Source organism: Lissotriton vulgaris, chromosome 1_1, assembly GCF_964263255.1.
Source record: "Lissotriton vulgaris chromosome 1_1, aLisVul1.2, whole genome shotgun sequence".
NCBI classification, from domain to species: Eukaryota; Metazoa; Chordata; class Amphibia; order Caudata; family Salamandridae; genus Lissotriton; species Lissotriton vulgaris.
Genome location: NC_141685.1, coordinates 1,140,182,496 through 1,140,207,998, shown reverse-complemented (window position 1 = coordinate 1,140,207,998; position 25,503 = coordinate 1,140,182,496). Strand labels below are relative to the sequence as shown.

General features: G+C 47.1%; 1 protein-coding gene across 4 annotated transcripts in view; it reads right to left on the bottom strand.

The window, feature by feature from the left end:
- Positions 1-25,503, bottom strand: part of SMARCC2 (SWI/SNF related BAF chromatin remodeling complex subunit C2) — a 482,651-nt gene that overhangs the window by 380,085 nt on the left and 77,063 nt on the right. For all 4 annotated transcript variants that reach the window (XM_086963879.1, XM_086963886.1, XM_086963883.1 and 1 more), the window contains exon 10: positions 11,763-11,878. In XM_086963879.1, the coding sequence (XP_086820005.1) occupies positions 11,763-11,878 (116 nt within the window). The remainder of the gene's footprint in view (positions 1-11,762; positions 11,879-25,503) is intronic.

Below are 25,503 nucleotides of genomic sequence, written 5' to 3'. Positions count from 1 at the left end.
CTGTCTAGCTCCCTCTATCTATCGCCCTCCCTCCCTCTATCGCCCTCCCTCCCTCTATCGCCCTCCCTCCCTCTATCGCCGTCCCTCCCTCTATCGCCGTCCCTCCCTCTATCACCTTCCCTCTATCTATCTATCGCCCTCCCTCTATCTATCGCCCTCCCTCTATCTATCGCCCTCCCTCTATCTATCTATCGCCCTCCCTCTATCTATCTATCGCCCTCCCTCTATCTATCTATCGCCCTCCCTCTATCTATCTATCGCCCTCCCTCTACCACTCTACCGCCCTCCCTCTACCGCCCTCCCTCACTATCGCCCTCCCTCACTCTATCGCCCTCCCTCACTCTATCGCCCTCCCTCACTCTATCGCCCTCCCTCACTCTATCGCCCTCCCTCACTCTATCGCCATCCCTCACTCTATCGCCATCCCTCACTCTATCGCCATCCCTCACTCTATCTGTCTAGCTCCCTCTATCGCCCTCCCTCACTCTATCGCCCTCCCTCCCTCTATCGCCCTCCCTCCCTCTATCGCCTTCCCTCTATCTATCTATCGCCCTCCCTCTATCTATCGCCCTCCCTCTATCTATCTATAGCCCTCCCTCTATCTATCTATAGCCCTCCCTCTATCTATCTATAGCCCTCCCTCTATCTATCTATAGCCCTCCCTCTATCTATCTATCGCCCTCCCTCTATCTATCTATCGCCCTCCCTCTACCACTCTACCGCCCTCCCTCTACCGCCCTCCCTCACTATCGCCCTCCCTCACTCTATCGCCCTCCCTCACTCTATCGCCCTCCCTCACTCTATCGCCCTCCCTCACTCTATCGCCCTCCCTCACTCTATCGCCCTCCCTCACTCTATCGCCATCCCTCACTCTATCGCCATCCCTCACTCTATCGCCATCCCTCACTCTATCGCCATCCCTCACTCTATCGCCATCCCTCACTCTATCGCCATCCCTCACTCTATCTGTCTAGCTCCCTCTATCTATCGCCCTCCCTCACTCTATCGCCCTCCCTCCCTCTATCGCCCTCCCTCCCTCTATCGCCCTCCCTCCCTCTATCGCCTTCCCTCTACCTATCGCCCTCCCTCTATCTATCGCCCTCCCTCTATCTATCGCCCTCCCTCTATCTATCTATAGCCCTCCCTCTATCTATCTATAGCCCTCCCTCTATCTATCTATAGCCCTCCCTCTATCTATCGCCCTCCCTCACTCTAGCGCCCTCCCTCCCTCTATCGCCCTCCCTCCCTCTATCGCCCTCCCTCTATCTATCTATCGCCCTCCCTCTATCTATCGCCCTCCCTCTATCTATCTATACCCCTCCCTCTATCTATCTATACCCCTCCCTCTATCTATCGCCCTCCCTCTATCTATCTATAGCCCTCCCTCTATCCATCTATAGCCCTCCCTCTATCCATCTATAGCCCTCCCTCTATCTATCTATAGCCCTCCCTCTATCTATCTATAGCCCTCCCTCTATCTATCTATAGCCCTCCCTCTATCTATCTATAGCCCTCCCTTTATCTATCGCACTCACTCTATCTATTGCATCACCACAGCATCACTCAGCACCACCACAGCATCACTCAGGGGGCACAACAACATCACTATGCGCTACCACAGCATCACTGAACGCCACAGCATCACTCGTCGCCACCACAGCATCACAGCATCAATCTGTGCAACCATTCAACAACAACTGGTTCAAATTTGTTCTCTCAATGTTTCAAGCTTTATTACAAATGTCACAAAAAGATGTTAATATTTCACATCTGTTCTTGGATTTTCGTCACAAAAAAATACACTGAACATAATCTTCACAAAAGTTATTTACAAAAGTTTAAGCTATTGCCATTATAAAATACAATAACTTTTATTGAAGTATTAATTATTTAAAACAATTAAAAGCCATTGTTATTTGTAATATCAATACATCTAAGTCAAGTAAATACAACATATATTGCATTACAAATGCTATAGGTGTCACATTTGCGAAAGTTAAAACTATTGGAATTGTAAATGACAAAGCTATTAATTTAGCTATTTTCAAAAGCAACAGAAATACAAAATTTGTCATTTACAATACCAATAGCTGAAACTTTCCTAATGCGAGACCTATTGCATTGCAAATGCTCGTTTCTTGTGGAATACGCTCTAGGCCTTGCTTCTAAATGTGTGCCTGCTTCCTTGTGGCACTGCTGTATCATTTGGACTATCCATTTTGAGATGAGGCCCTTTGTTACAAGTGATCCTTTGCCTGAATCTGCCAAGGATTTGAAGAACTGGTGTCCTCTTCTGATCCCTTTTGAACTTTCTAGGTAGTACCTCACTGCCCTGCGTACATCTAGCTCGTTTAGGCCTCTTTCGGCGACTGTTTTTTGCTGGTGAAAAAAGGCTGGGAGATGGATTGCTTGATTCAATCGGAACTGTGATACGACTTTGGGGAGAAAGCGCTGGTTTGACAGCGTGACAAACCTGCCTTTCTGTATTTGTAGGTAGGGTTCCTAGGTGGTTAGGGGCTTGCAGCTCGCTTACCATACAAAAAGATGTGATTGCAAATCGGAAGGAGATTTTTATTGTTAGGAACTGCAACTCTCCCTTGTGCAGCAGTTCAAAAGGAACCCTCATTAGCTATGTCAGTACCAGGTTATGAGTCCACAATGGTGTTGATCTTGGTGGAGCACGTCTCTTTGCCCCTTCTAGAAACCTTTTAATCACTGGTGCTGTGAAGAGGCTTATTCCTAGGTGTCCTTTTGTGTAGGATACATTAAAAAAGTACTTTTAGCCAAGCGTATGTTAGATTGTTGTCTACTGGGTCTGTAAGGTATATGACCACTGTAGCGTCCTCCATTTTGCAGAAGAACAGCTCCTTGTCCCTGCACCTCAGGACACTTCTCTGCCATTTTGCTGAATTGAACCTTCTTATACTAGGCCTTCTTCCTTTTTTTAGGATATCCATGAATTGCTGTGGGAAGTTGAGGTTGCCAAACTATGTCCTCAGGAGCCAGGCCACCAGGCTCAAGGTGCTTACTTCTGGGCGGTGGACCCCTTGCATGGAGAGGAGATCATGCTTTGCCTTTAACCTTATTACATTCCCCTGTGCCATCTCCTCCAGGTCCGAGAACCTCATCTGTCTTTGCCACTGTGGGGCAATCAGGACCATTATCATGTGCAACTATCTGCACTTGCTTAGGACTATGGTATTAGGAGAAATGGTAGAAAAGTGTACGCAAATCTCTCTGACCAGTCTATCAGCAGGGCATTCCCCTTGAAATGGTGGTGTGGGTACCTGGACGAAAAGACTTGGCATTTTGTATTTTCTGGTGTTACGAACAGGTAGATATGTGGGGTGCTCCAATGCGTGAAGAGCTCTTAGAGCACCTGTCAATTTAGTTATCATTCCTGTGATACAGGTAGATATGTGGGGTGCTCCAATGCGTGAAGAGCTCTTAGAGCACCTGTCAAATTAGTTATCATTCCTGTGATACAGACGCTTGTCTGATTGACCCATCTGGTTCTTCACTTTGCGCTCCTGACAGGCATATTGTTATTATGGTTATTCTTCTCTGAATGCCTCATACCCATATTTCCTGGGCTAGGTTGGACAGCACGTGTTACTTTGTTCCTCCTTGCCTGTTCAGATAGAATATTGTGGTTGTGTTGCCCATTGTATTGGCACTGCCATCCCCTTCACTTGTATCTGAAAAGCCTTTAGGGACAGGAAGACCGTTTTCAGCTCAAGAATATTTATGTGATGGATGGCTGCCTCTGCTCTCCACAATCCTCTGACTTTTAGTTCCTGTTGTTTGCTCCCCAGCCCGTGTGGGTTGTGTCTATAGTGATCGTCACAGTTGGGGCTGACTTTGTGAAGGTTCTTCCCACGGTTATGTGGTTCGTGTTCCACCATTTAATATTTTCTTGCACTTTCTACTAGATACTCCCAACTCCTTGCTGCCTGTGACCAATGGCTCTGGATCCACTCTTGGAGGCGTCTCAGGTGTAGTATAAGTGGAATACAGCAGGCCATCATTTTCCCCACATTTTACACTGTCAGAGCCTGACCCTAGCAGTAGTGGAGAGCTTGCTCTGTTATTGCCTGAAACCTCTTAAGGATAGGGAAAGCTCGTGTTGACCCTTGTCCTCAGGAAGGTCTTTTCCTTTGTGGATGATTTCTCTAGTTTAATTGTAAAACAAACTATGGAGGGTGTCCATGACAGTTCTGATGTTTTTTTGCATTAGTGGAAGGAGTTTGCTTTTACCAGCCAGTCGTCCAGATATGGGAATACGTGGATCCTCTTCCTTCTAAAGTAGGGCGCCACCGTGACCAGGCTTTTTGTTAATAACCTAGGTGCTGACTTGATTCTGAAAGGGAGCCCTTCAAATTGGTTTGGTCTTGGTTGACAACAAACTGCAAGTATTTCTTGTGCTTACGGTTCATGGATAGGTGTCCTTTAAGTCTATGGTTGTCATGTAGTCCTTTTCCATTTGCCTGATGTGAGTCTCCACGACTCCTGAAGGAAAGCATTTATTCTGACCTTCACTGGTATTATGTGGTGGTTGGCAAGAGGAGTCACTGGGCTGAGAAGCTGTCACAAAAGAGCTGATGTTTTGTCGTCTGCGGCTGCTGCTTTTACGCCGATAGTTGTTGAAGGCCTGCAAGGTGGTAGGATATCTGTGCCACCGGGCTCTGGAAGTTTCCTCTTCTGGCTGGTCTCCTCATGGTTTTCATGGGGATTGCCCCTCTACATGGGTGGATTTGACATTGCAATGCTCCGATGGCCAACTGTGTCGTGGTCGATCTTTAGCTGTTGCAGTGTCTCGTCCATTGCTGTACAGAAAAGGTGTTCTCTGGTGAAGGGATTGTTTATGATGGTTGCCTGCACCTCACTTTTTAACTCAGACACCCATAGCCGGGCCGGTCTCCTGAGGGTTGTGCCCATGACCATCTGCCTACTTTCCGTGCCTGCAGCGTTGAGGGTGGATTTCAGGCATGTGTTAGCAATGGTCTTGCCTCCTTCCACTTGTGTGGTTTCCCATTTTCGAAAGTGCTCTGGGTAGTGTTTCATTAGCTCTCCTGTTTCTTCTCCGTGCTGATTGACGTACCTGCTCGGGAGGGTGTTGGAGGTAGCAACCCTCCACTGCGTTGCCACTATTCTTCCATTATGCACCCGACCATTTCCACCCTCTGCTTCTCTTTCTCAGGTGGGGGTCTGTGGAAGTAGGGATGTTGGCGTTCTTCCTTTATGTAGTCACAATTATGGAGTCTGCCAAAGCATTACCTATAAAATATAGTGGGTCTCTGGAGGAGTGTTTGCATTTTTTCTCCACACTCTGCATCACAGTCTTGCAGGCTGCTAGCGTTCTAAAGGCTTTCCTTCCCTGGTCCAGGATACTGAGGAGGATCGGAGATATGGCCTCCTACTTTGTGAGAGCACAAGACTTTCGAGGCAGCAGCATGCCTGTGACATTTACTCTTCGAGTTGGACTCCATGCTGGACTGCTGCCTTCTTTACCACTGAGTTGTACATAGTACATCCCTAAACTACCCAGACCCTGGTAACTGTAAACTGTCCCTTCGCCCCCTGCCCTGAGCCCTAAAAATTAAGCCTGCACCCCAAAAACTACCCTGACCCCAGCCCCCCTGTCTTGGGTCCTAAAAACGTTGCACTACATCCCTACATTAACCAGACCCTGCCCTCTAAACTGTCCCTTTTTCTCATGCCCTTAGCCCAAAAAACTGTCCCCCACCCTAAAAAGTACCCCGACCCACTCCTTGGTCTTAAAACCTACACCCACCCAGAAAAACAACCCCCTCCACCCCCAAGACCAAGCCCCAGCCCCACTCAGCCCACCGTGTCCTCTCCTGAGTCTTCTTCTTCCGGTCTTCCCTTTCCACTCGGCAACTAGACAGCACATTGCCTTAACCACGCATATGCGTTGTTGAGGCACATGCGTGGTCAAGGCAAGCGTGGTACGGTTTGCGGGAAAGCGGCATGCATGGCTCAACCCGCATTGTTAGGGTTGTTTCCCCTTGAAGCCTGCTGGTGCACCAGAGGGATTCGAAGTGATCCTGAGCAATGTCATCATGGTGTGCAGCAATTGGGGTGGAGTGTGCAAGAAAGTGGCTCTATATATACTGGATCAAAGAGTAAGGTACAGTGTGTATAGAGTCCCAATCTCAGAGGTATAACAGAGGTTAAAGTCAGAAATGACCTTACTCTCTAAAGTGGTAGCTTGTTCAAACAGTAAGGCAGTATCAGAGGACAGTGTAAAGTATTTGTTGTACACACTCAGTCAGCAAAAGGTTTCACACACTCATGAACTGAACTCTAGGCCAATTGTTTTTATATTAAAAGATATAGTTGTTTCATTTTAGAACCAACAGGTATCAAAATATACTTTTCTCAATATGAATGACTTCAGGTAATTACTTTGCAGAAAGGCAATAGACTTTGTAAGTACAATAGCTACAGTAGTTGCAAAAGGCAACACAATTCTAAACTCAATTTAACATTGAGCTCAAGGGGTTTTTCCTACATAAATGCAGTTGATTACTTTAAGGAATACTTTTCTAGCCACAGGACTGGATCCTGGATTCAGTCTCGGTACCTAAACTGTAAACAGTTAAGTAAAAGCGTTTTCGTTACAGTTGTAATTTTTAAAGAATATAAACGTATTTTCAAAGTTGACAGAAACTTTTCAGTGAAAAACTAGCAATGTTATCCTATGGAAGGAAATTTAAGTCACAGGTAAAGTAGGTTCTCGTTACTTTTGTAATCCAGTACTGGACTCTTAGGTTCAGCACAGGAATCTCTACCTAAGAAAGGTAAGTAATTAAGTTTCAGTATTTGGTGCGACAAAAATCGACACTTGAAAGAAATTTCACAGAAAAACAGTCAATGGTTTCTTATGGAAGAAAAGCCAGGTAACAGGTAAGTACAGTTAAGATCACTTTTGCGGTTCAGTACCGGGCTAAAAGGTACAGTACTGGCTTCCCTCCTGATCACAGGTGAGTATTTCGGAATTCGTTATTCGGCTGATTTTAGATCAATATTTTAAAGTTTCAAATTTCCACACTTAGAAGACATTTCAGTGAAAACCAGTCAATGTTAGCCTATGGAAGGAAAGTGAGTAATCAGCTTTTAGGTAAGTACTCGACTGGTGAAGTTAAGGTTCTGGGCAAAGACTCAGGGGTCTCCCAGGGTCGGAGAGGTACAGTAGTTACACCCTTAGCGGCACAGGGGCAGCCGGGTGGAGAGAGAATAGGCCCAATGCAATCCAATGGAGGGTAGGGGGCCTTCGGTTGGTGGCTGCAAGCAAGCAGGCCACACGGCTGTGGGAGCTGAGCTCCTGGTCACTTACTCAGGGCAAGTGGGGAAGTAGAGTAGGGTAGTTGGTGCACTTCCAGCGGCACTCAGGCAGCTGGGTGCGGGGTGCTTTTGAGCCGTTGGGCGCTCAATGTTATCCAATGGGAAAGTTAAAAAGTGAACAAAGGCTGCAGGCTTGAGGACGGGGAGTCTTCAGGTGCGACCACTGCTTCGAGAGGTAAGTTGGGATCTTGAAGAAGAGGTAGGTACCCAAAAGAGGGCACAGGGGGCCGCAGGGCTCCAGGTGCAGGGGTGTCTTTTGGTGTCTGGAAATCTTACCCTCGGCTGGTCGCGGTTGGAGGGGTCCCTGGTTCTGAGGCTGCAGGCGTCGTCTTGCTCGTCGAGGAGGGTCTTTGGGCACTGGACTTCGGGTCCCAGTCGCCGGGGGGAGGTCTTCATGGTTTTGGGTCACTCGGGCACAGGCCAGGCTTGGCAGTTGCAGAGTGGACTGGATTTGCAGTTCCTGGCTGGCACCAGGGGAATTGCTGTTGGAGCAGAACCACTGCTCATGGGAGTCCCAGTCTTTTGGAAGGTTCAAGGCAGGCAGGTCCTCCGGGGTTGTCGAGGTTGCTGTCCGCAGAAGACGCCGGAGTTTGATAGGAGCAGGTTCAAGGATCAACAGGCCTGTAGGGTTCTGGGGCGAAGTCAGTGGGCGTCGTCCTTTCATTAGCAGCTGCGCTACAGGTCTTCTTGTTTCTTGGTCTTGTTGTTGCAATCGGGATCTGAGGAAGGAAGGTTCAGGGTGCCCCTAAATACTAAATGTAGGGGCTTTACAGGTAGGGCAAGGGCAGGGACCTATGGGGCCCTGTCCAGGGGTGGGTACACCCCCTAGTCTGCTCCTCTCCTGTGGGAGGGGGGCAGGAGCCTAGCTGTGATTGGGCAAGGCTCCCTATCTTCAAGATGGCCAGAGCCCTGGGTCGTGCTTCACCTTGCCTCTCCCACCTGAGGGGTGGAGTTGGCACAGGCTGGTACAAGCCCCTTCCTGACGTAGGGTTTCCCGCCAGTCTTCCTGCCAGAGTGGGGGTCAAAACTGGTGGGGCCAGTTGCTGAGTACAGCAAATGGTCTGGAGTAGCTCATAAAGGCAGAATGCCTTTGAAGTTTCCCCTGCCCATCCTGAGGAACGAGGCTTGGCACCTCGTCCCAGGATGTACTTCCTGCTACATGCCGTCAAAGACTGGAATCAACTTCCTCTCGCAATCAAAAACAGTACCTCCCTAATGTCATTTAGAAAAGCGGTTAAAACATGGCTATTCAAGGCGATATAAACCAATGTCACCAGTTTAGGACAACACATCTCTACAGCGCCAAGACGCCCACGGGCATACGAGCGCTATACAAAACCACAAATCAAATCAAATCAAATGTGCATTGTTGCAGACCCAGGAGAGCAAGGGCTCTCCACCCAGGGGTCCAGCAACATGTCTACTGTGTGGCAGCCTAGACAGCCTCTCAGATAAGACGTGGATTGTAGGTTAGGTTTCAGGGAGCATCTCAAAGATGCCCTCTGTAGTGCATTTCACATTAAATCCCACACTGGCATCAGTGTGGGTTTAATGTGCTGAGAAGTTTGATATTAAACTTGTCAGTCTTCAGTGAAGCCATTATGGTGCTGTGGAGTTCGTAATGACAACCTCCCAGCACCATATCCTCTTAATGGCATAATTGCACTTACATAGGGCACCCAGCTGGAGGGGTGGCAGATGTATGCCAGGGTAGTGGGTTAGTGGGCATGACACACAGGGATGTGTGCTATGTCTACTCAGTTTGGTTCTGTACTTAGACACTCAGCCTGCCAAGGCAGTGTGTGGGTGCCAGGGTATAGGGCCCCTAAGGGTGGCACAATAAGTGCTGCAGCCTTCAGGGGTCTCGTCTGGTCACCAGGCCCTGGGTACCATTTACTAGGGGCTGACAGGTGGCCAGAGGTGCCAATTGGGTTTTAGTTTCAACACAGTTTTAGGGAAGGAACACAGGCCCTGGGCACCTGGTTGGCAGGAGCCCAGGGCACACTCAGTCAAAGCACATCAGTAATTCAGCAAATAGTGGGGGCATACCAATGGAAGAAAGATGGCACGTTCTCACAGATTGGTGCTGGAACTTCAAGGTAAGCCAGAAGGGGTGCTGGTAGTGGAGACTGGAACTGGCAACAGGGCCAGGTCTTGCAAGGCTTCTTGCCCTAAATAGATGTCCACTAGCTCCTAATCAGAGGTAAACTTCACTTCAGCTTTAGAGCGTTAAGGAGACCTACCCCCTAGCGGGAGCAGTCTTTGGACGAAGAGTGGTCATGTGTTTTCCTCTTCTTGCGTTTATTTTTCTTCTATTGCACCTAGATCCAGACACTAACTCGGATCCAGAGCTCTAGAGATAACAAGCCCGCCACTCATGAACATGCGTGCTATAAAAGGTTTTGAGTGCAGCTCTGTTAACCACCTTAGTGTGCATGAGGCTGACTCTGTCGCACAGCTTGCAATCTAGCTTCACTCCAAAACACCACAAACAGACCTTGTGACGCTCAGAAATGGACATCCGTATATGGCAGGGCTTAGAGTCGAATTCTTTAGGTGCTGCATTACTAAAGCAATGCAAAAATATTTTTTGTGCCCAATCTTCATGGAGAGCAGCTCTGTATACACATGAAAGGGAATTAACATAGGCATGCTGAGGTGGCAATACATAGCTCCACTAATGTCACATTCGATCTGCAACTGATGTCAATTAGGACCAGACGCATCCTATAGGTGCAGGAGAGCGGTGGTTAAATCTTACACATCTATCCTGGTGCCTTTGAATATTCAAAACGTGAAGAATCTGCAAGTTGATGTATTCATCAACAAAGTTATTTTACAAAAGAAAAGATAGCAGTGGGTTATTATTTTGAAGGGAGCATTTACCCAGAACTACTAATTTGGGAGGGGGATCATTCTAGAATTTAAGTGGGGTCATAACTGGTCACACACAGGGAAGATCAGGAGGGTGAAGGCTCAGTCTTCCTACTGGAAGTAGTGAACCTAGGAGTTACTTGCCCTACCTCCCCAGTGTCTCTGGAGCAATCTGTTCATAAAACCAGATATTGTGCACATTTCAGTTCTTCACCCCGTAAGAAGGAAATTTATCAGAAAGCATGCATAATGGCTCAAGAACACTTCAAGTTACAAAGAAAAATCGGTTTCTTCATAACAAAGAAAAACAAATGTATAAGTATAATGTAAACATCAAAGGGCATTGAGAGGAGTCAAAAGAAACATTGTGAAAAGATGTTGCGTGCGGAGATCCTTCTCGGTGAGCTGCAGAAAGGCACAGCAGAGTATGATGGGAAGCTGTAACACAACAGCAAAGTGGTATGATTCATAGGAAAAACGGCACCCCAAAGGGTTAATCCACTTAATATCTCAATCTGATCCTAGCTATCACAGTGCTGAAGGGTAGAAAGAACCCCCAGCCTCCCCACATTATGTGGCCTGAGCTACAAACAAACGTAATAGCAATCCCCACCACACGTTAAATTTGGACAAAAAAAAATAGACAAAAAAATACAGCTGTAATACAACTGAAATCACAATAGGTTCTTTATTTCTTTTCATCTAGTTCCTTTTAAACAGAACTTAGTCCGCCAACACGTGTTTCGTCGCCAGTTGGTATACACCTGCAACTTTTTCAAGGCTCTATTGTCTTGTTTGAAATATTTCATGTGTGGTGATAATTCCAACTCACACGATCCTCCGGTGTAGGTAAAAAGTTATTGCGGTAAATCTCAATCCCTTCGTCTATTGATCAACAATTATAATGGTTTGGTTCACGTGTTCCTTCATTCTGAATCCTCCTACGCCAATATATTGGCCCCTCGAGTCTTGAGTGTTGGCTGGCTAACATCTGTTTAAAAGGAACCAGATGAAAAGAAATAAAGAAACAAAGAACCTATTGCGATTTCTGTTGTATATCCGTTTTGACTTACAGTTGCTACTGATATCATTTTTCTTGTCTAAATTTAACGTGTGCTGGGGTTTGCTATTACGTATGATGGGAAGCTGGCAGCTTAAGTTTTAAAGGTGCAATGTCAGTACTAGTGTATTACCTAAGTTACAACCTATATTTTCCCTTTACTTATTCTCTAAAAAAGGGTAAAAAAGTGGTGATTTGATGTCAAATGTAGCATATGACTTTCCTGTCTAACTTGATGAAGTTTTATCATAAAAATAAAAGAAATGGGAATTGGAAAATGTTGCCTCCAACTGACATTTTTTTAATTTAGTTTTTCACAAATACCAAGTTACAAAAACAGTTCTAAAGTTCTCAGACATGCACCAACATATTTTATTGTTTGTGGGTATGCTTCAAAGTAAAATTCAAAAATGAAGCTGTAATGCAGCAGGCCCAATAATAAACAGTCATGTCTACTTACCCCTTCTTGGCGTTCTTCTTCTTGGCATCAGAAGGAGGTGAAGGACTAGGGGAGCGCTTCCTCTTTTTAGAGTTGTTACCTTTTTTGTCCCTTCGGTCAGAATCTGGACTGTTCACCTGCAAAAGAGAATAAGAAACAAAAATAGTTCCGGCTCTAGACCAGCGATGGCATTTAGCCTGCCTCTAGAGAGAATTTGATGGCAATGCCTCTATCTAATGTCAAGCTAAATAAACCTATTGATTCAAAGGATATTATATGCCTGGTACAGCAACTCTATGGTTGAGCACCCAACTACAAAGACTAGGGTAACATGCAAGCTAATTTTTATTGAAGTTTAGAATTTGTCATTATGATGGGTATCAGACATTCAAGGGTCATAGTACAACAAGATACTTGGTCAAAAGCCCATATATTGAAAGCATTTTTGAAATACAATTAACAGGAATAAGAATCTAAGCAACTGTTCTATATGTTACTTTAATTTACATACCATCTATGCATAATAAGCTACTGCTCACATTTAGGAGGAGCTAAAGTGCAACAGCCATGGGTCCCAGATTCTTTTGTGCTTATGACTAGAGCATCTAGCCTCGCAGGTAGGTTTCTCCAAGACCATACACCTATTCATGCCCCAATTGGGATCAGGCCCTCTGTCTGTGCAGAACAGTGCCTATCTTTGCCAATAGAAGTCTTAAAGTCAAAAGGCACCTAACCATTAGGGTCCACTTCCTCTAGAAAATAAAGGATAGGTTGCTTGAGGGACAGAGGGACTGTCCATTCCAAAGCCCTCAAGAGTGCCTTTGTCACATCCCCAAAAGTAATAAAGAACAGGAAAACTCAATAGTGTGTGGAAGAAATCTCTTTCTGATGAATGGCATTTCTGCTCACATAACTCTCCTAAATCCACCACCAGCACAGCTCCAAGGTCAAGAAAGGGTCAGAGGCATTAATAAAGAGAGATTTATAGATCTGAGATATCATTTTGAGCCCCAGGGACTATGTCATGTGTTTGAACTCTGGCAGGTTTGAGTCTGGGACGCGGTCAAGTTTGCACAGATTGGGAGAAAAGAAATGCTTCAATTGTGAATGCACAATAAACTGTGACTTATGAAGCTGGAAGTCTTGTTGGAGTTCTGCAAATGAGCACGTATGCGCCTCGTACTAGATATAACATGGGAGCGACCGCACCCGCCCATTCCTACATGGAGATTACAGCCCGCTATGCTCCTAGATGCTCCTTTCCGAGACTCCCTTCTCACACAGACCGCACAATACTTTGGGGAAAACACAGCACAGCGTCCAGCCGCCAAATCGAAGGGGACGCCTTCAAGGTAGTGATCAGGGGCCATTGCCTGGGCACACAAGGACACATGCGGACGCGACTAGAGAAAGACCTAACACGAGTAGAAACTGACCTGCTCCAACAGGAACAGGAGGCAGAGGACGAAAATGAGGGACCATTACTCACGGCTGGCGCAGAACATATAAGATTGCTGGAGCGACTCCGCCACATTAACTATGCAGCACACTCAAAACGCACACATCAGCACAGTGACAAACCAGGGAGATTGCTGGCCTGGCTCATTAAACAAGAAAACCGCGCAGCGCCTGTGACTGCATTATGTCCTGATGAGGGTGGGGTGGTATACACACAGAGCAGAATTCATGAGGCATTCACGAACCATTACCGCACACTGTACCGCTCTCAGCTGCGCGTACCCGAGACGTTTATCGCGGAGTATCTCTCGGACACACAGATACCACATTTGACCATCACGCAACAAGGCGACCTTGGAGCGCCACTCACACCTGACGAACTGCGCACTGCTATCTTTAATCTATCTATTGGCAAATGCCCTGGCCCGGACGGACTGCCTGCCGAATTTTATAAAGCCTACTCCGACATCCTGATCCCCGCACTGCTCAAAATGTGCACGGCTGTGGTGGAGGACTCCTCTCTCTCCCCCTCACGCTGAATGAAGCCAACCTTATCTCCATCCTGAAACCTGGTAGAGACGGCACATGCCTGGGCTCTTATCGCCCTCTAGCCTTACTCAATACAGACTACAAAATACTTGCTGCAGCCCTAGCCCAATGGCTAGCTCCCTTGGTTCCCACCTTTGTCCACCATGACCAAAACAGCTTCATACCCACACGCAGCACCTCTTCCAATATACGCAGACTGTTCAGAGTGCAGACATATTCCACCCAACACTGGCCGAGATCAGGGTGCCTAGTGCTGGACCTCGAAAAAGCATTTGACTCCGTAGAGTGGCCCTACCTCAGAGCAATACTGGAAAAATTTGAACTTGGAGTGGACTATATCGAGATGGTCTGGTTACTATACCGGCGACCCACTGTGCGTGTACGCACGTGACAGCTACTATCTGATACTGTTCGAGTGTGCAGGGGGACCAGACAGGGCTGCCCCCTCTCTCCGCTGCTCTTTTCTATAGCCATAGAACCACTAGCAGCGCTACTGAGAACGCAGGGCGCAGAGTGGGGTATCCCACTAGCGGACGGTTCACATATGGTCTCACTGTACGCGGACGACCTGCTCCTATACATCAGAGATCTGACGTGTGTTCCCCAGTCCTTATCGACAATATTTGGCACCTTCGAAGCCATGTCGGGACTGAAGGTCAACTGGGCCAAATCAGGGGCATATCCGTTCAGCCCAGAAACGCAGGAGTGTGAGATCAGCCTTAGTGATGGACGAATCGCCTGGTACCCCACCACATTTAGGTACTTAGGGATACGAATCTATAGGACTCCACCAGATATACTGGAGGGGAACCTGACCCGAACCATCTCCTCGCTGCGCGCACAGATGGCTTTCTGGAAGACTCTTCCCCTGAATGTACCCAGCAGAGTAGCGCTGACGAAGATTATAGTCTAACCGAGACTATTGTACTACTTCGCCAATATTCTGATATATATACCGACCCGAGTGTTTCGCGAATTGGAGACCCTACTCCGGAGTCTAATCTGGAACACTGGGAGACCCCGTGTAGCACTAACAAAGCTATACGCACCCACGAAAGCTGGGGGCCTTGCGGTCCCCAACCTGGAACTATATTATCTGGCGGCACAACTGCAGTGGGTGTCGGGCTGGCTCAGCGGCAGAAATTTAGGAGATACAGCCACGAATGTCGACGCTTGGACCCATGTGCAAATATGCTCGCTGTTCCACCCCTTGACCAGAGTCACCTGCCCGTCACAACTACACGTGGCAGTGGCGCGAAGGTGCTTCCTCCGCAGCTTATGACTGACCCGAGAAATGCGACCGTACTCCCAGGTGATCCCCTTGCTGGGCACCCCCGGAGGGGGTGGTGCAGTGACGGAGGCCGCACTGGAAAGATGGGTGCAAGCGGGGGTGGAGACAATAGGGGATCTGTACGCAGACGGCGTCTTGCTCTCCTTTGCAGAGCTGGCCAGGGACACTGATCTGCCAGCCGGACAATTTCTCCTCCACGCGTCCATAATACGCACGCTCTCGGACTCATGGGGAGACATATCTGAGAAACCACCAATGCATCATTTCATACAATACCGCCACGTCATGGGCAACGGCTCACCTGTAATTCACTGGCTAGCACAAGCCCTACTAGCACACACACAATACTCTACCCAACAACTCCGAGATAAATGGGCGACAGACAGAGGAGGGGAATGAACGGACAAAGAATGGAAGATGGTGCTGGCCAGCCCAGTCAACATCCCACGCAACGCCCGCTTTAAAACTATACAGTTCTATATCTTGCATCGAGCATACCTGTCGCCAGACAAGATAAACAGATATTTCTCGATCACCACTACTGGGTGTCCGAGATGCTTTTTGGCCGGAGCAGACCTTCTACATATGCTCTGGACGTGTCCCTCTATTCAAACATACTGGACTACGGTCACAACTCTGCTAACACTCAGCATAGGTGAAGAGATACCACACACATGGGAGGCTTGCCTGCTGGGGCTTTATAAAAGGACCAAACTGAATAAGGTACCGGCTAGATTCTGGGATCTGGGAACTGTCACAGCCAAGCTCTTGCTGACCAAGCGCTGCAAACAGACTGAACCCCCTCATGCTAAACACTGGTACGCATCGTTTACCAATTGGGCAAGGGCGGAAAGCGCCACCCTCCACCGAGAGGAGACGGCGGGCATGAGGAAGTTCCCCACAGCACAACTCTGGGATGACACCTTGCTATCCTTACAGCGGGCGAGTCTGGACCAGGGCATAACGTAATCGCAACCTTCTTGCACACAAAGCACACACCCGCGATGGCACACACACGACCTGAGTGCTTTTACGGGAAGATATGTCTACCTTCACAGAGGGACACTCACATGGTACTACATCACAATCACCACTTAACACCCCCATGCCCACGACCCAGGCACCCTGATTAATACCGGCCGCCGATGGTGCCTTTCCCCCCCACTCTTCTTAGAAACACCCACCCCCCGCAAGACCCCCACCGCATAACAATCTGGTAAAGGACTCAAAGACAGAGCTCCACAGCCACACATTGACACTCATTATGACGCATTCACTTCTCCATATCCTCCTCTTAGTTTCGTATTCAAAAAGTTTTTTTTCTTTTCCCCTTCTTGTTTATACCCTCCCATTAATAAGTGTAGTTTAAGCGGGCATTTTCCTCTCTTCATTTTCTACACTTGGTCACAAGCGGCCTCTCCAATAGCATCATTTGTTGAGACACTTTGACATCCCCAACATGAACAGATTCGCTATAATCTGGTATATATTGAATTAATTGTCGCAGACTATCCGACAATTGATACCCCTGCATCACTAATGCACTGGATAGCAAGCCACATACAGACGGAAGGGGAAGATTAGAGATGGGGGCGCCGCTGCACGACCATGCCAACTGGCGCCGCCTCTCATCCTCACATTCCAGACTGTGATGCTAGTACTACAGAGCACCATCACATATTATGCACCGCACACCACCTTGGGTGGCACTCCGTCAATTACGCCGAGATACAAAGTGAGATGCGAAAGTAAATTGGACATGATTTAATGTAACTCTGTAATGTGCCTATGCTGCTAATTAACCTGAATGCTTTATTTCTCATTTACAACAGGCATAATTGTGATTGTTTCTAACCGTTGAAAAAACTAATAAAATACATACAAACAAAAAAAATGAGCACGTATGCGCCTGATGCACAATATGTTTAACTCACAATATGCCAATGGTGCCTGAACTGGAAAACCTGTATACAAGCTTGCCAGTGGAATGGTGTGCCACCCACAGTGGGGTTTCAACATTAATGGTGTAGGGCCAGTAGATCGCCCAAAATGAGTTACTCTGAATTTGAAAAAACAGCCAAGTTCAGAAGACAAGTGATTAAAAGGTTTTTACCCATATGAAAAATGTGACAGGCATATGTTCCCCATAGCTCAGCCAGACCAATTGCCAGTTACTTTTGATAAGCAATTGTGCAGCATGGTCCATCATGCACAACCAATTAAAAAAAATTGCAAATTGCAGCATTTGGTTATAGAGACCCAGAGGCCTTAATCTCTGAGAAGTAGTATCTAACCAGCACCACAATCTTGTCAAAGGAGGAGTTTGGTATAGAAAGTGGGTAATTTTGGAAGGCATGGATCAGTCTGAGGAGGGAGACCATTTTCACTATAGTCGAACATTCCATATTAACGGCACTGGATTACAATGGTCAAGGTCATCCTTGCAAGAGTCTTACATCAGAACAATATTACCCTATTCTCTGTTCGGATATTCTCCGCCACTTGCTTAATAGCCAAGGCACAGAGCAGTGGAGATAAGGCACACCCCTGCTGCACAACGACATATTGGTAATGAGTCTGAAAGAACAGTTACCTCCTATCTGCGAGAGCATTTGGGCACATATTGAGCAGACAAACCAAACAAGAATGTGTGCCAAAAGCCATTTTTGGCAAAACTGCAAACAAGTAATGCCATCTGTAGGAAGGTGGATACCTGACTATGGTTACCCCAGATTTTTTGCCTAGTGTTTAGCTGGTTGTCGACTTAGTTGGCCTGGGATCCTGCAAATCAGGACCCCAGGCTATCTGCTCTCTCTGTAAAATGGACTCCATGTACCTTAGGTACATCTCCAATTGGATATTGGGTAACCTTATGAGCCCCTGTAGTGTGTACTATAAGTACCCAGGGCATAGGTGCATCCAAGGCCTACCAGGGGCTGCAGCATATCTTTTCCCACCCCTGGCTAGCCATCCAAACTGACACAACTGGCTGATGACTCAGCTGGGGCAAGGTGATGTAATCACCACTTGCTTAGATATAGTATACCTATGTCTAAACCTATATCTGGACACATATACACCTATATGTCACTCCTATGGCAGGCCTGAACAATCCTGGAGGCAGAATGCTTGGTTTTATGTGAGATGGTGCTCTAGCATGAGCTGAGCCTGTCTGCAGCTTTCGGAACCGTGTCCTTATAGCTGTTCTGGGATATTGCCATACCATATACTCTTAAGTGCATTATGAACCTCGCGGTTAAATGCTATCTATGGTTTGGCTTTACCAAAACATGTCGTGTAAAGTGTCATTCGCTTTGCAATACTACCCCCTCGCCAGTCCTGGCGACGGGGGTAGCATTCCATCCTTCTAGAGGGAGAAGATATGTTACTTTCCTTAAACGCGGTTAAATCTAACCAGAGCCTCAGCATCACAAAATGGATGCTTCTGCCACAGACACAAGTCTGGCCTCCTGCTGCTGACCGAAACTCCGGCAGGGGAGGCCTGGACAAAAGATTTCCTGTCACAGGGAGGTGTTACACCACCCCAGACAGGAGATAGTGGATTGGGGCAGGGAGGGCTGAATGAAACTAGACACTGCCTGGGGCGCACAAGGTGTCCCAGGCAAAGCCCAGTTCAAACCGGTGCTGGGGCACTCCAGCCCCAGCTCTGGCTCGAAACTGGACAAAGGGAAAGGGGTGTAACCACCCCCTTCCTGGGTCCCACCATAGGAGGGACCAAGCAGGAGATCCAGCCCCTTGATTTGGAATAAAGGTAGGAGCTGTGCCCATAGACATTAGATCATCCTGACTGAAACTTTGAAAGGAAGCTCTGGACCCTTCGACATCCTACTCGACGTAGAAGACTGAAGAATCTCCCTTGAGGTCAAGGAGTGGCCACCCTGTGCAAGCAGGCACCATCAGCGCTCAAAGGTTTTCTTTGCCGTTGCTCCCGCCAGAGCTCGAACGACAGAGACCGACAAGACCTGGACTCCCGACTTCCAACAGCCCGATCCACAGTCCTAGCAAAGCTGAGACCCGTGGAGGCGACGTGAGGGGTGGGACCGGCCATCTTGGAAAGCCAGCGAAGTGCTTACTGTGCAGCTCCCGAGGCACCCTCGAAGCTGTGCATTGGGGATTGAGAAGCCCCAGCCCCGAGCAGTCTGTGCACCGAAGATCACCTCTCCACACTCACCGAGTGCTGCGTAGGGCCCTTTTGCACTTTTCCTGCTCGACGCGTTGTCCGGTCACTTGCCCGTTGGCTAGCGGCCTCTGTGACGACAAACCTTCGACTCTACACCGCTGGTCTGGTTGATCCAGACTGGCCCTAGCTCCCCTGAAAAGGAGCCACCAATCGGACCTTGCTGGTCCGATCCAGAAGCAATCTTCCATTCCTGTGTGGGTTGCATTTGCCAAGGCGTGTTGACTCAGATTCGAGAATCAACCCCGCCGACAGCGAAAGCCTTTGTGGGACAGCTCGTGTTCAACTCCTGGTCGTCATCGATACTTCCTGGTCCACGTGGCAGCTACTCGACATCACCTGATCGCAACCCGTCATCGCCTGGTTCCTTCCTGGTTCCATCCTGGTCACTGGATAGTGACCTAGACTCTGTCCCCTCTGCTTTCAGGTACTCTACATCTTCGATCCACCCTTGGATCCAACCGGACTCTTCTCTCCTGGTCACCTGCAGCATCTTTTCCTCCAGGCTACACAGAACTCTACGAAGAAACCCGACGCACATTCCCACCTATGCACCCGCTTCTTGTGGGTGAGGTAACGAGGGTACTCCGGTGCCCCTGTAGTGATTTACATCCCTAGTGTCCTAGTTTCAAGTGGCTAAGTTCTAGTCCAGTCGGAAGACTCCCAAACCTATAACTTTCTAATTTTTACGCATCATTGACTTGTATGGTAAACGTGGTTGCCTATAGATACTGCACCCGCATCCTGTGGGCCGCCTATGTCCTAACCTTGGTTAGTCCAGTGTAGCCCCAGCGATTTCCAAGGCACCAGGCCTTACCATTGTTCGTGACGTGGTACTTATACCACTTTTTTAATATATGGTTTGACGGGCAACCACGCCTATCCATAGCTGTGCAACTTTTGTATGTTAGATGAAGTTCTTTGTTTAACGCTTGTGCTTCTGTGCTCATAAAGAGTATAGGGGATTATTCTAGTAATAAATACATATATTTTATAATATATAACTTGTGTGGTCTCCTTTCATTTGGTATTAAAAGGATTGCATATGGTAAAACAGCTGGCTTCACATGCCCTCTTGAGTTTAGCCTAAGACTGCTTTCGTCCATGCTACCACCAGGATAGCTGGTCTATAAGGTTGACTTACAACCAATCACCATAAGGGTCGTTTGGACTGGTGCAAGGTGCTCACTAGAATAGTGATCATCATATACCAGGCCAACTTCTCACATCATCCTACAGAATGAAAAGTCTTTTCAAAATCTATTCGGAATGAAGGGGAATTCCCAAGAGATATGCACGTTTCACTTAATCTCGAACAAGCGTTGGCAAATCAGCAAAGCTAACACTTAGAAACTTTTTCAACAAAAAAGTTTGGGCAATTGTCTATGCAGTTACTTAGAGTTACTTTAGGCGACCATCTCCGGTACGGAGCCACAAAGGGGGACCAGCAAGGTCCATAGAAAGTTACTTCGGAGGTAGGAGTAGGCACTTTGATCCCTTTGCTGTAGTTTCCTATAGAGTGGTTGTGATTAAAGGGATACAGGATGCTGAAGATGTTCAAAAATGCTGTAGATGTGATGTGGTCGAGGGGGGGTCTTCCTGCGGCTACTCCCCAGTCCACGTACTTGGTGTGGCGGTCCTGGCCATGAGGGTCGACCTCCCTCTAAGTCCTCTCGGTCGGGCAGAAATTCAGTCGCCATTGGACTGCCAGTTGTCCGGTATCATAGTTACAAACAAATCCTTTCCAGTGCGTTAACATGTCTGATGGGTGACCAAGCTACACTCTGACGACTCTTCGGTCCAGCGGACTCGGTTGCAACTTTGAGAATTTGATCCTGTTTCTTGTGCTGCACGGCGATAAGGAACAACGGCTTGAAGATCTGGGATACCAACTCGCCCCAGCAGTCTTCTTCAGCGGTTGCGGCCCTGTGTTGAGGCAGGCGCTCAGCCACGTGACTCTTGGAGTCTCTTGCTTCATTTGGGCACTGGAAACAACTACTTCAGGAGCAGGATACAGCAGGCACAGTCCATCTTTCCTTTGCTATTCACCAGGTTCAGCAGAGGAAGTCCACACTGGTGCAGCTTTTGCCAGTGCCATGGTGCAGCAGGGACCGTCCTCCTTCGGTCCTTCTTCCAGTATAGTCATTATCTGAGTTCAGAGTGCCAGGGGTGCACCATTTATGCCCAAAAAATACCCTACGGGTAGGATGCATTTAGAAGCCAATGGGCTAATAGGTCCCCGCACTCCTGATGTTCACTTCCTGCGAAGTGAGTAATATGACTATCCTAGAAAGCACTATTCTACCCACTCCTAAAATGGCAGGAACCCTCTCTTGGTGTATGGAGCTAACATCCTAATCCAGGGTCTTGTAAGTAAGATGGGGTATGCCAAATGGGGGTACACCAATTCAAATATACCACTTTAAAGGTAAGGGAACAGGTAGTGAGCCCCCTGTTTACCAGCTCTCCAGCCGTTTCAAAGCAATTACACTAGTACCTAGTAGTCAACATGGGGGCAAACCTGCAAAAAGTCTGTTTCCTTTACAGTATGTTTGAAGGAGTATGAAAGGGAGTTTTAATCTGAGTGAGGGTGAGTGAGTTATTCAGGGAGTGTGAAAGTGTGTGTATGAAAGTGTGTGTATGAAAAAGTGTGTGTATGAAAAAGTGTGTGTATGAAAAAGTGGGTGTATGAAAGTGGGTGTATGAAAGTGGGTGTATGAAAGTGGGTGTATGAAAGTGGGTGTATGAAAGTGGGTGTATGAAAGTGGGTGTATGAAAGTGGGTGTATGAAAGTGGGTGTATGAAAGTGGGTGTATGAAAGTGGGTGTATGAAAGTGGGTGTATGAAAGTGGGTGTATGAAAGTGGGTGTATGAAAGTGGGTGTATGAAAGTGGGTGTATGAAAGTGTGAGTGTGAAAGTGTGAGTGTGAAAGTGTGAGTGTGAAAGTGTGAGTGTGAAAGTGTGAGTGTGAAAGTGTGAGTGTGAAAGTGTGAGTGTGAAAGTGTGTGTGTGAAAGTGTGTGTGTGTGAGAGAGTGAGTGGAGTGCATGAGTGTGAGAGTGAGTGTGAGAGTGAGTGAAAGAGTGTGAGTGAAAGAGTGTGAGTGAAAGAGTGTGAGTGAAAGAGTGTGAGTGAAAGAGTGTGAGTGAAAGAGTGTGAGTGAAAGAGTGTGAGTGAAAGAGTGTGAGTGAAAGAGTGTGAGTGAAAGAGTGTGAGTGAAAGAGTGTGAGTGAAAGAGTGTGAGTGAAAGAGTGTGAGTGAAAGAGTGTGAGTGAAAGAGTGTGAGTGAAAGAGTGTGAGTGAAAGAGTGTGAGTGAAAGAGTGAGTGAAAGAGTGAGTTAAAGAGTGAGTTAAAGAGTGAGTGAAAGTGTGAGTGAGTGTGAATGTGAATGTGTGAGTGTCAGTGACTGAGTGAATGTCAGTGACTGAGTGAATGTCAGTGACTGAGTGAATGTCAGTGACCGAGTGTGAGTGAGTGAGTGTGAGTGTGAGTGTGAGGGAGTGAGTGAGTGAGTGTCAGTGAGTGAGTGAGTGTCAGTGAGTGAGCGTCAGTGAGTGAGCGTCAGTGAGTGAGCGTCAGTGAGTGAGCGTCAGTGAGTGAGTGAGTGTCAGTGAGTAAGTGTGAGTGAGTAAATGTGAGTGAGTGTCAGTAAGTGTCAGTGAGTAATTGTCAGTGAAAGAGAGGGTGAGTGAGAATGAGCAATGGGGAGTTACAATGCGTTAGTATGAATGGAATGAGGGTAAGCGAGAGGGCATGTGAGGAATGAGTGAAGAATGAATTTGTGTGAGTGAGAGTTGATGTGTGGGCTTGTGTTATGCTTATGAAGATCATATTTTGCACTTGGTTAATTTATATGTTTAACAAATGTTTTGCATATTTGTTCATGTAGTAAGGGAGCACGAAGTAAATGGAGCATTTCGTTGAGTTTTATTTTTTGTGACATCATGGGGTACGATTTAAATATAATTGGGAGGCTCACGTTTGGTTAACAAGCACATTTACTTTAGCGTGGCGAGCATTAGGTTTAAGGTAAAACTGTTTAACTTTTTGAATACTAGGAGAGGACACGATTATGAGGGGCACAGGGGTGTTTTATTATAACATGATGTTGAAGGGCACAGGGGTGTTTTATTGCACTTTTTGTTTTAAATTTTGCTTTAACGTTTTGGGTTCGGGTTCTTGGTCACTTAGCATGTTGATAAGTTCTATTCTGATTCATTTGGTTTTTCCCAATAAAACGGTCGGTGTAGTTGCTTTTTTAAATCACTGTAAGCATGAGTATAGAGGTTGTAGGATATTTGTGAAAGGGTGCATTAAGCAACAACTCTATGGAGGAGTGTGGGACGAGAACTGATCATTTATATACATTTTGCTTCATTGTAGCTACCCCTGAGGAAGGGCAATCAATGCCCAAAATGCATTGGGTTACATAATTCAACCTTGCACTATGAGGATTGGTGAATCCCCGTGTGTTTTGAAGAGAAGCCTGGATAGGCGATTGTTGTACTTGTAGGTGAAAATAAATGTACGAATACACTTGGATTGTGGATTTAATTGACGGAAATAACGAATGGATTACTAAAGAAAATTATTGTTGGAACATAATTATCAGTGAGTCGAACTCATTTCATGGCTGTGCATTCTGGGTTGTGACCAGATGGGGTCCAACACATATCCCAGTACATGTCATTCGCAAAATGGACGAAATGCGCACCGGGGTTGCACGCTGTAACATAAAGCCTTTGAGCATCACAGTACTTGATAGTTAAAATTGTGCGTGCATTCTACCATTCATGCAGAATTAATGCTTATGAGTTTGCCACAATATTTAAGATTTTTCTTGGCTTATGGAGCACCCATGGTGACATTGTGGCACTATCATACTAGAGGAAGATGCTGGCATATAAGGGGCACCCATGGCAAATACAGGGTCTGGAATACAACTTTTGGTACAGAGGACATCTGTGGCAAAATACCGGTGCTGGACTATCAGAAGTACTTTGTGGCCTCAAGGAAGCCTTTTCCATTTGGCATATGGAATTTGCAATATTGGGGTGGGCTGGACACACTGACCCCTCCCATTCCCAAATGCTGGCAATGGTACACTAGGGCTAATGTTTAACAGATGGGGACCTACAGGAATTTTTTAAACAACAAGGTAATTTAATGGTACAACATAAAGAACTGAAATTGTGCATGTGCATACTTGCTTTTTTAGCACGTTTATGTGAAAATTTGGTTTAAAATGCATTATTTGCCCTCTTTTTTCAACTTTCTAGGATGCTTACTCCTGTCAAACCCTCTGAGAGGATGCGAGACTCACTTTGCTCGCTCACTGGAATTCAGAGCAAGTTTTATGCCCCTGCCCACCCTCTCCCCATTTTTAAGAATCACCAGCTGCCACTAATCCAGAATCTGGGGGCAGAACAGAGGGAGATGGAAAGAAAATAGTCAGTCTCAAGTTGGTGGTGCCCTTAACCCCAACACTGCCATGATGGAGGGCAGGAGTAGGGGAGACTGGGGGAAGCCACAGTAAGTCAAAAAGAGGATCTCATGGGAGGGAGAAGGAACAGAGAATGACCCACACCACTCACTGGTGGTATCCCATCCTGCCTGACTGCCGCACATCAGGACTGTCAAAGGCAGACACTCCCCAGGATTACCTACTGAGTCTCAGCTGCCCTCTCTCCTTGACAACACAAGGAGATTGGTACTCCACTCCAGAGAGTAACTTAAGTCGCTAACTGCCTCATTCGCCATCATCAGGCGTTTCCTTCCGCCTAATCCCATCCACCACCGCAAATCTACCTGGCCAGTCCCACCCCTCTGCAGGCAACAAGACTAGACAAGCTACCCAGGCGCTGGCTAGCTGCAGGTTGTAAAATTCAAGTGGCCCAGGGGCAGGGAAAAGAGGTCTGAGCCCCTTACACTAGCTATGCAGTGTGGGGGCGTCCAACACTCCACTAGCCACCTTGGTTATCAGCTCCAGAGTGCCCCTCAGAAGGGGACCATTTGCGGGGTGTTAAAAGTGTAAGGATGGCTGTATGGTTTCAGGATAACAAAGGATCCTATAGGAGCTCTTTGGAAGCCTTTCGAAGAGTGGTTACCATTTTGCGCTACCAAGTCACACCCAGAAAGTCAACAATTTCAATTCCAGCAGTCTTGATACCACACATCAACCTTGCAAAGTGTGAGGAGGGAAAAACAAAACAACGGTTCAATCAATAATGCCACAGATCATTAAACTGGCCATGGGAAAATTCAG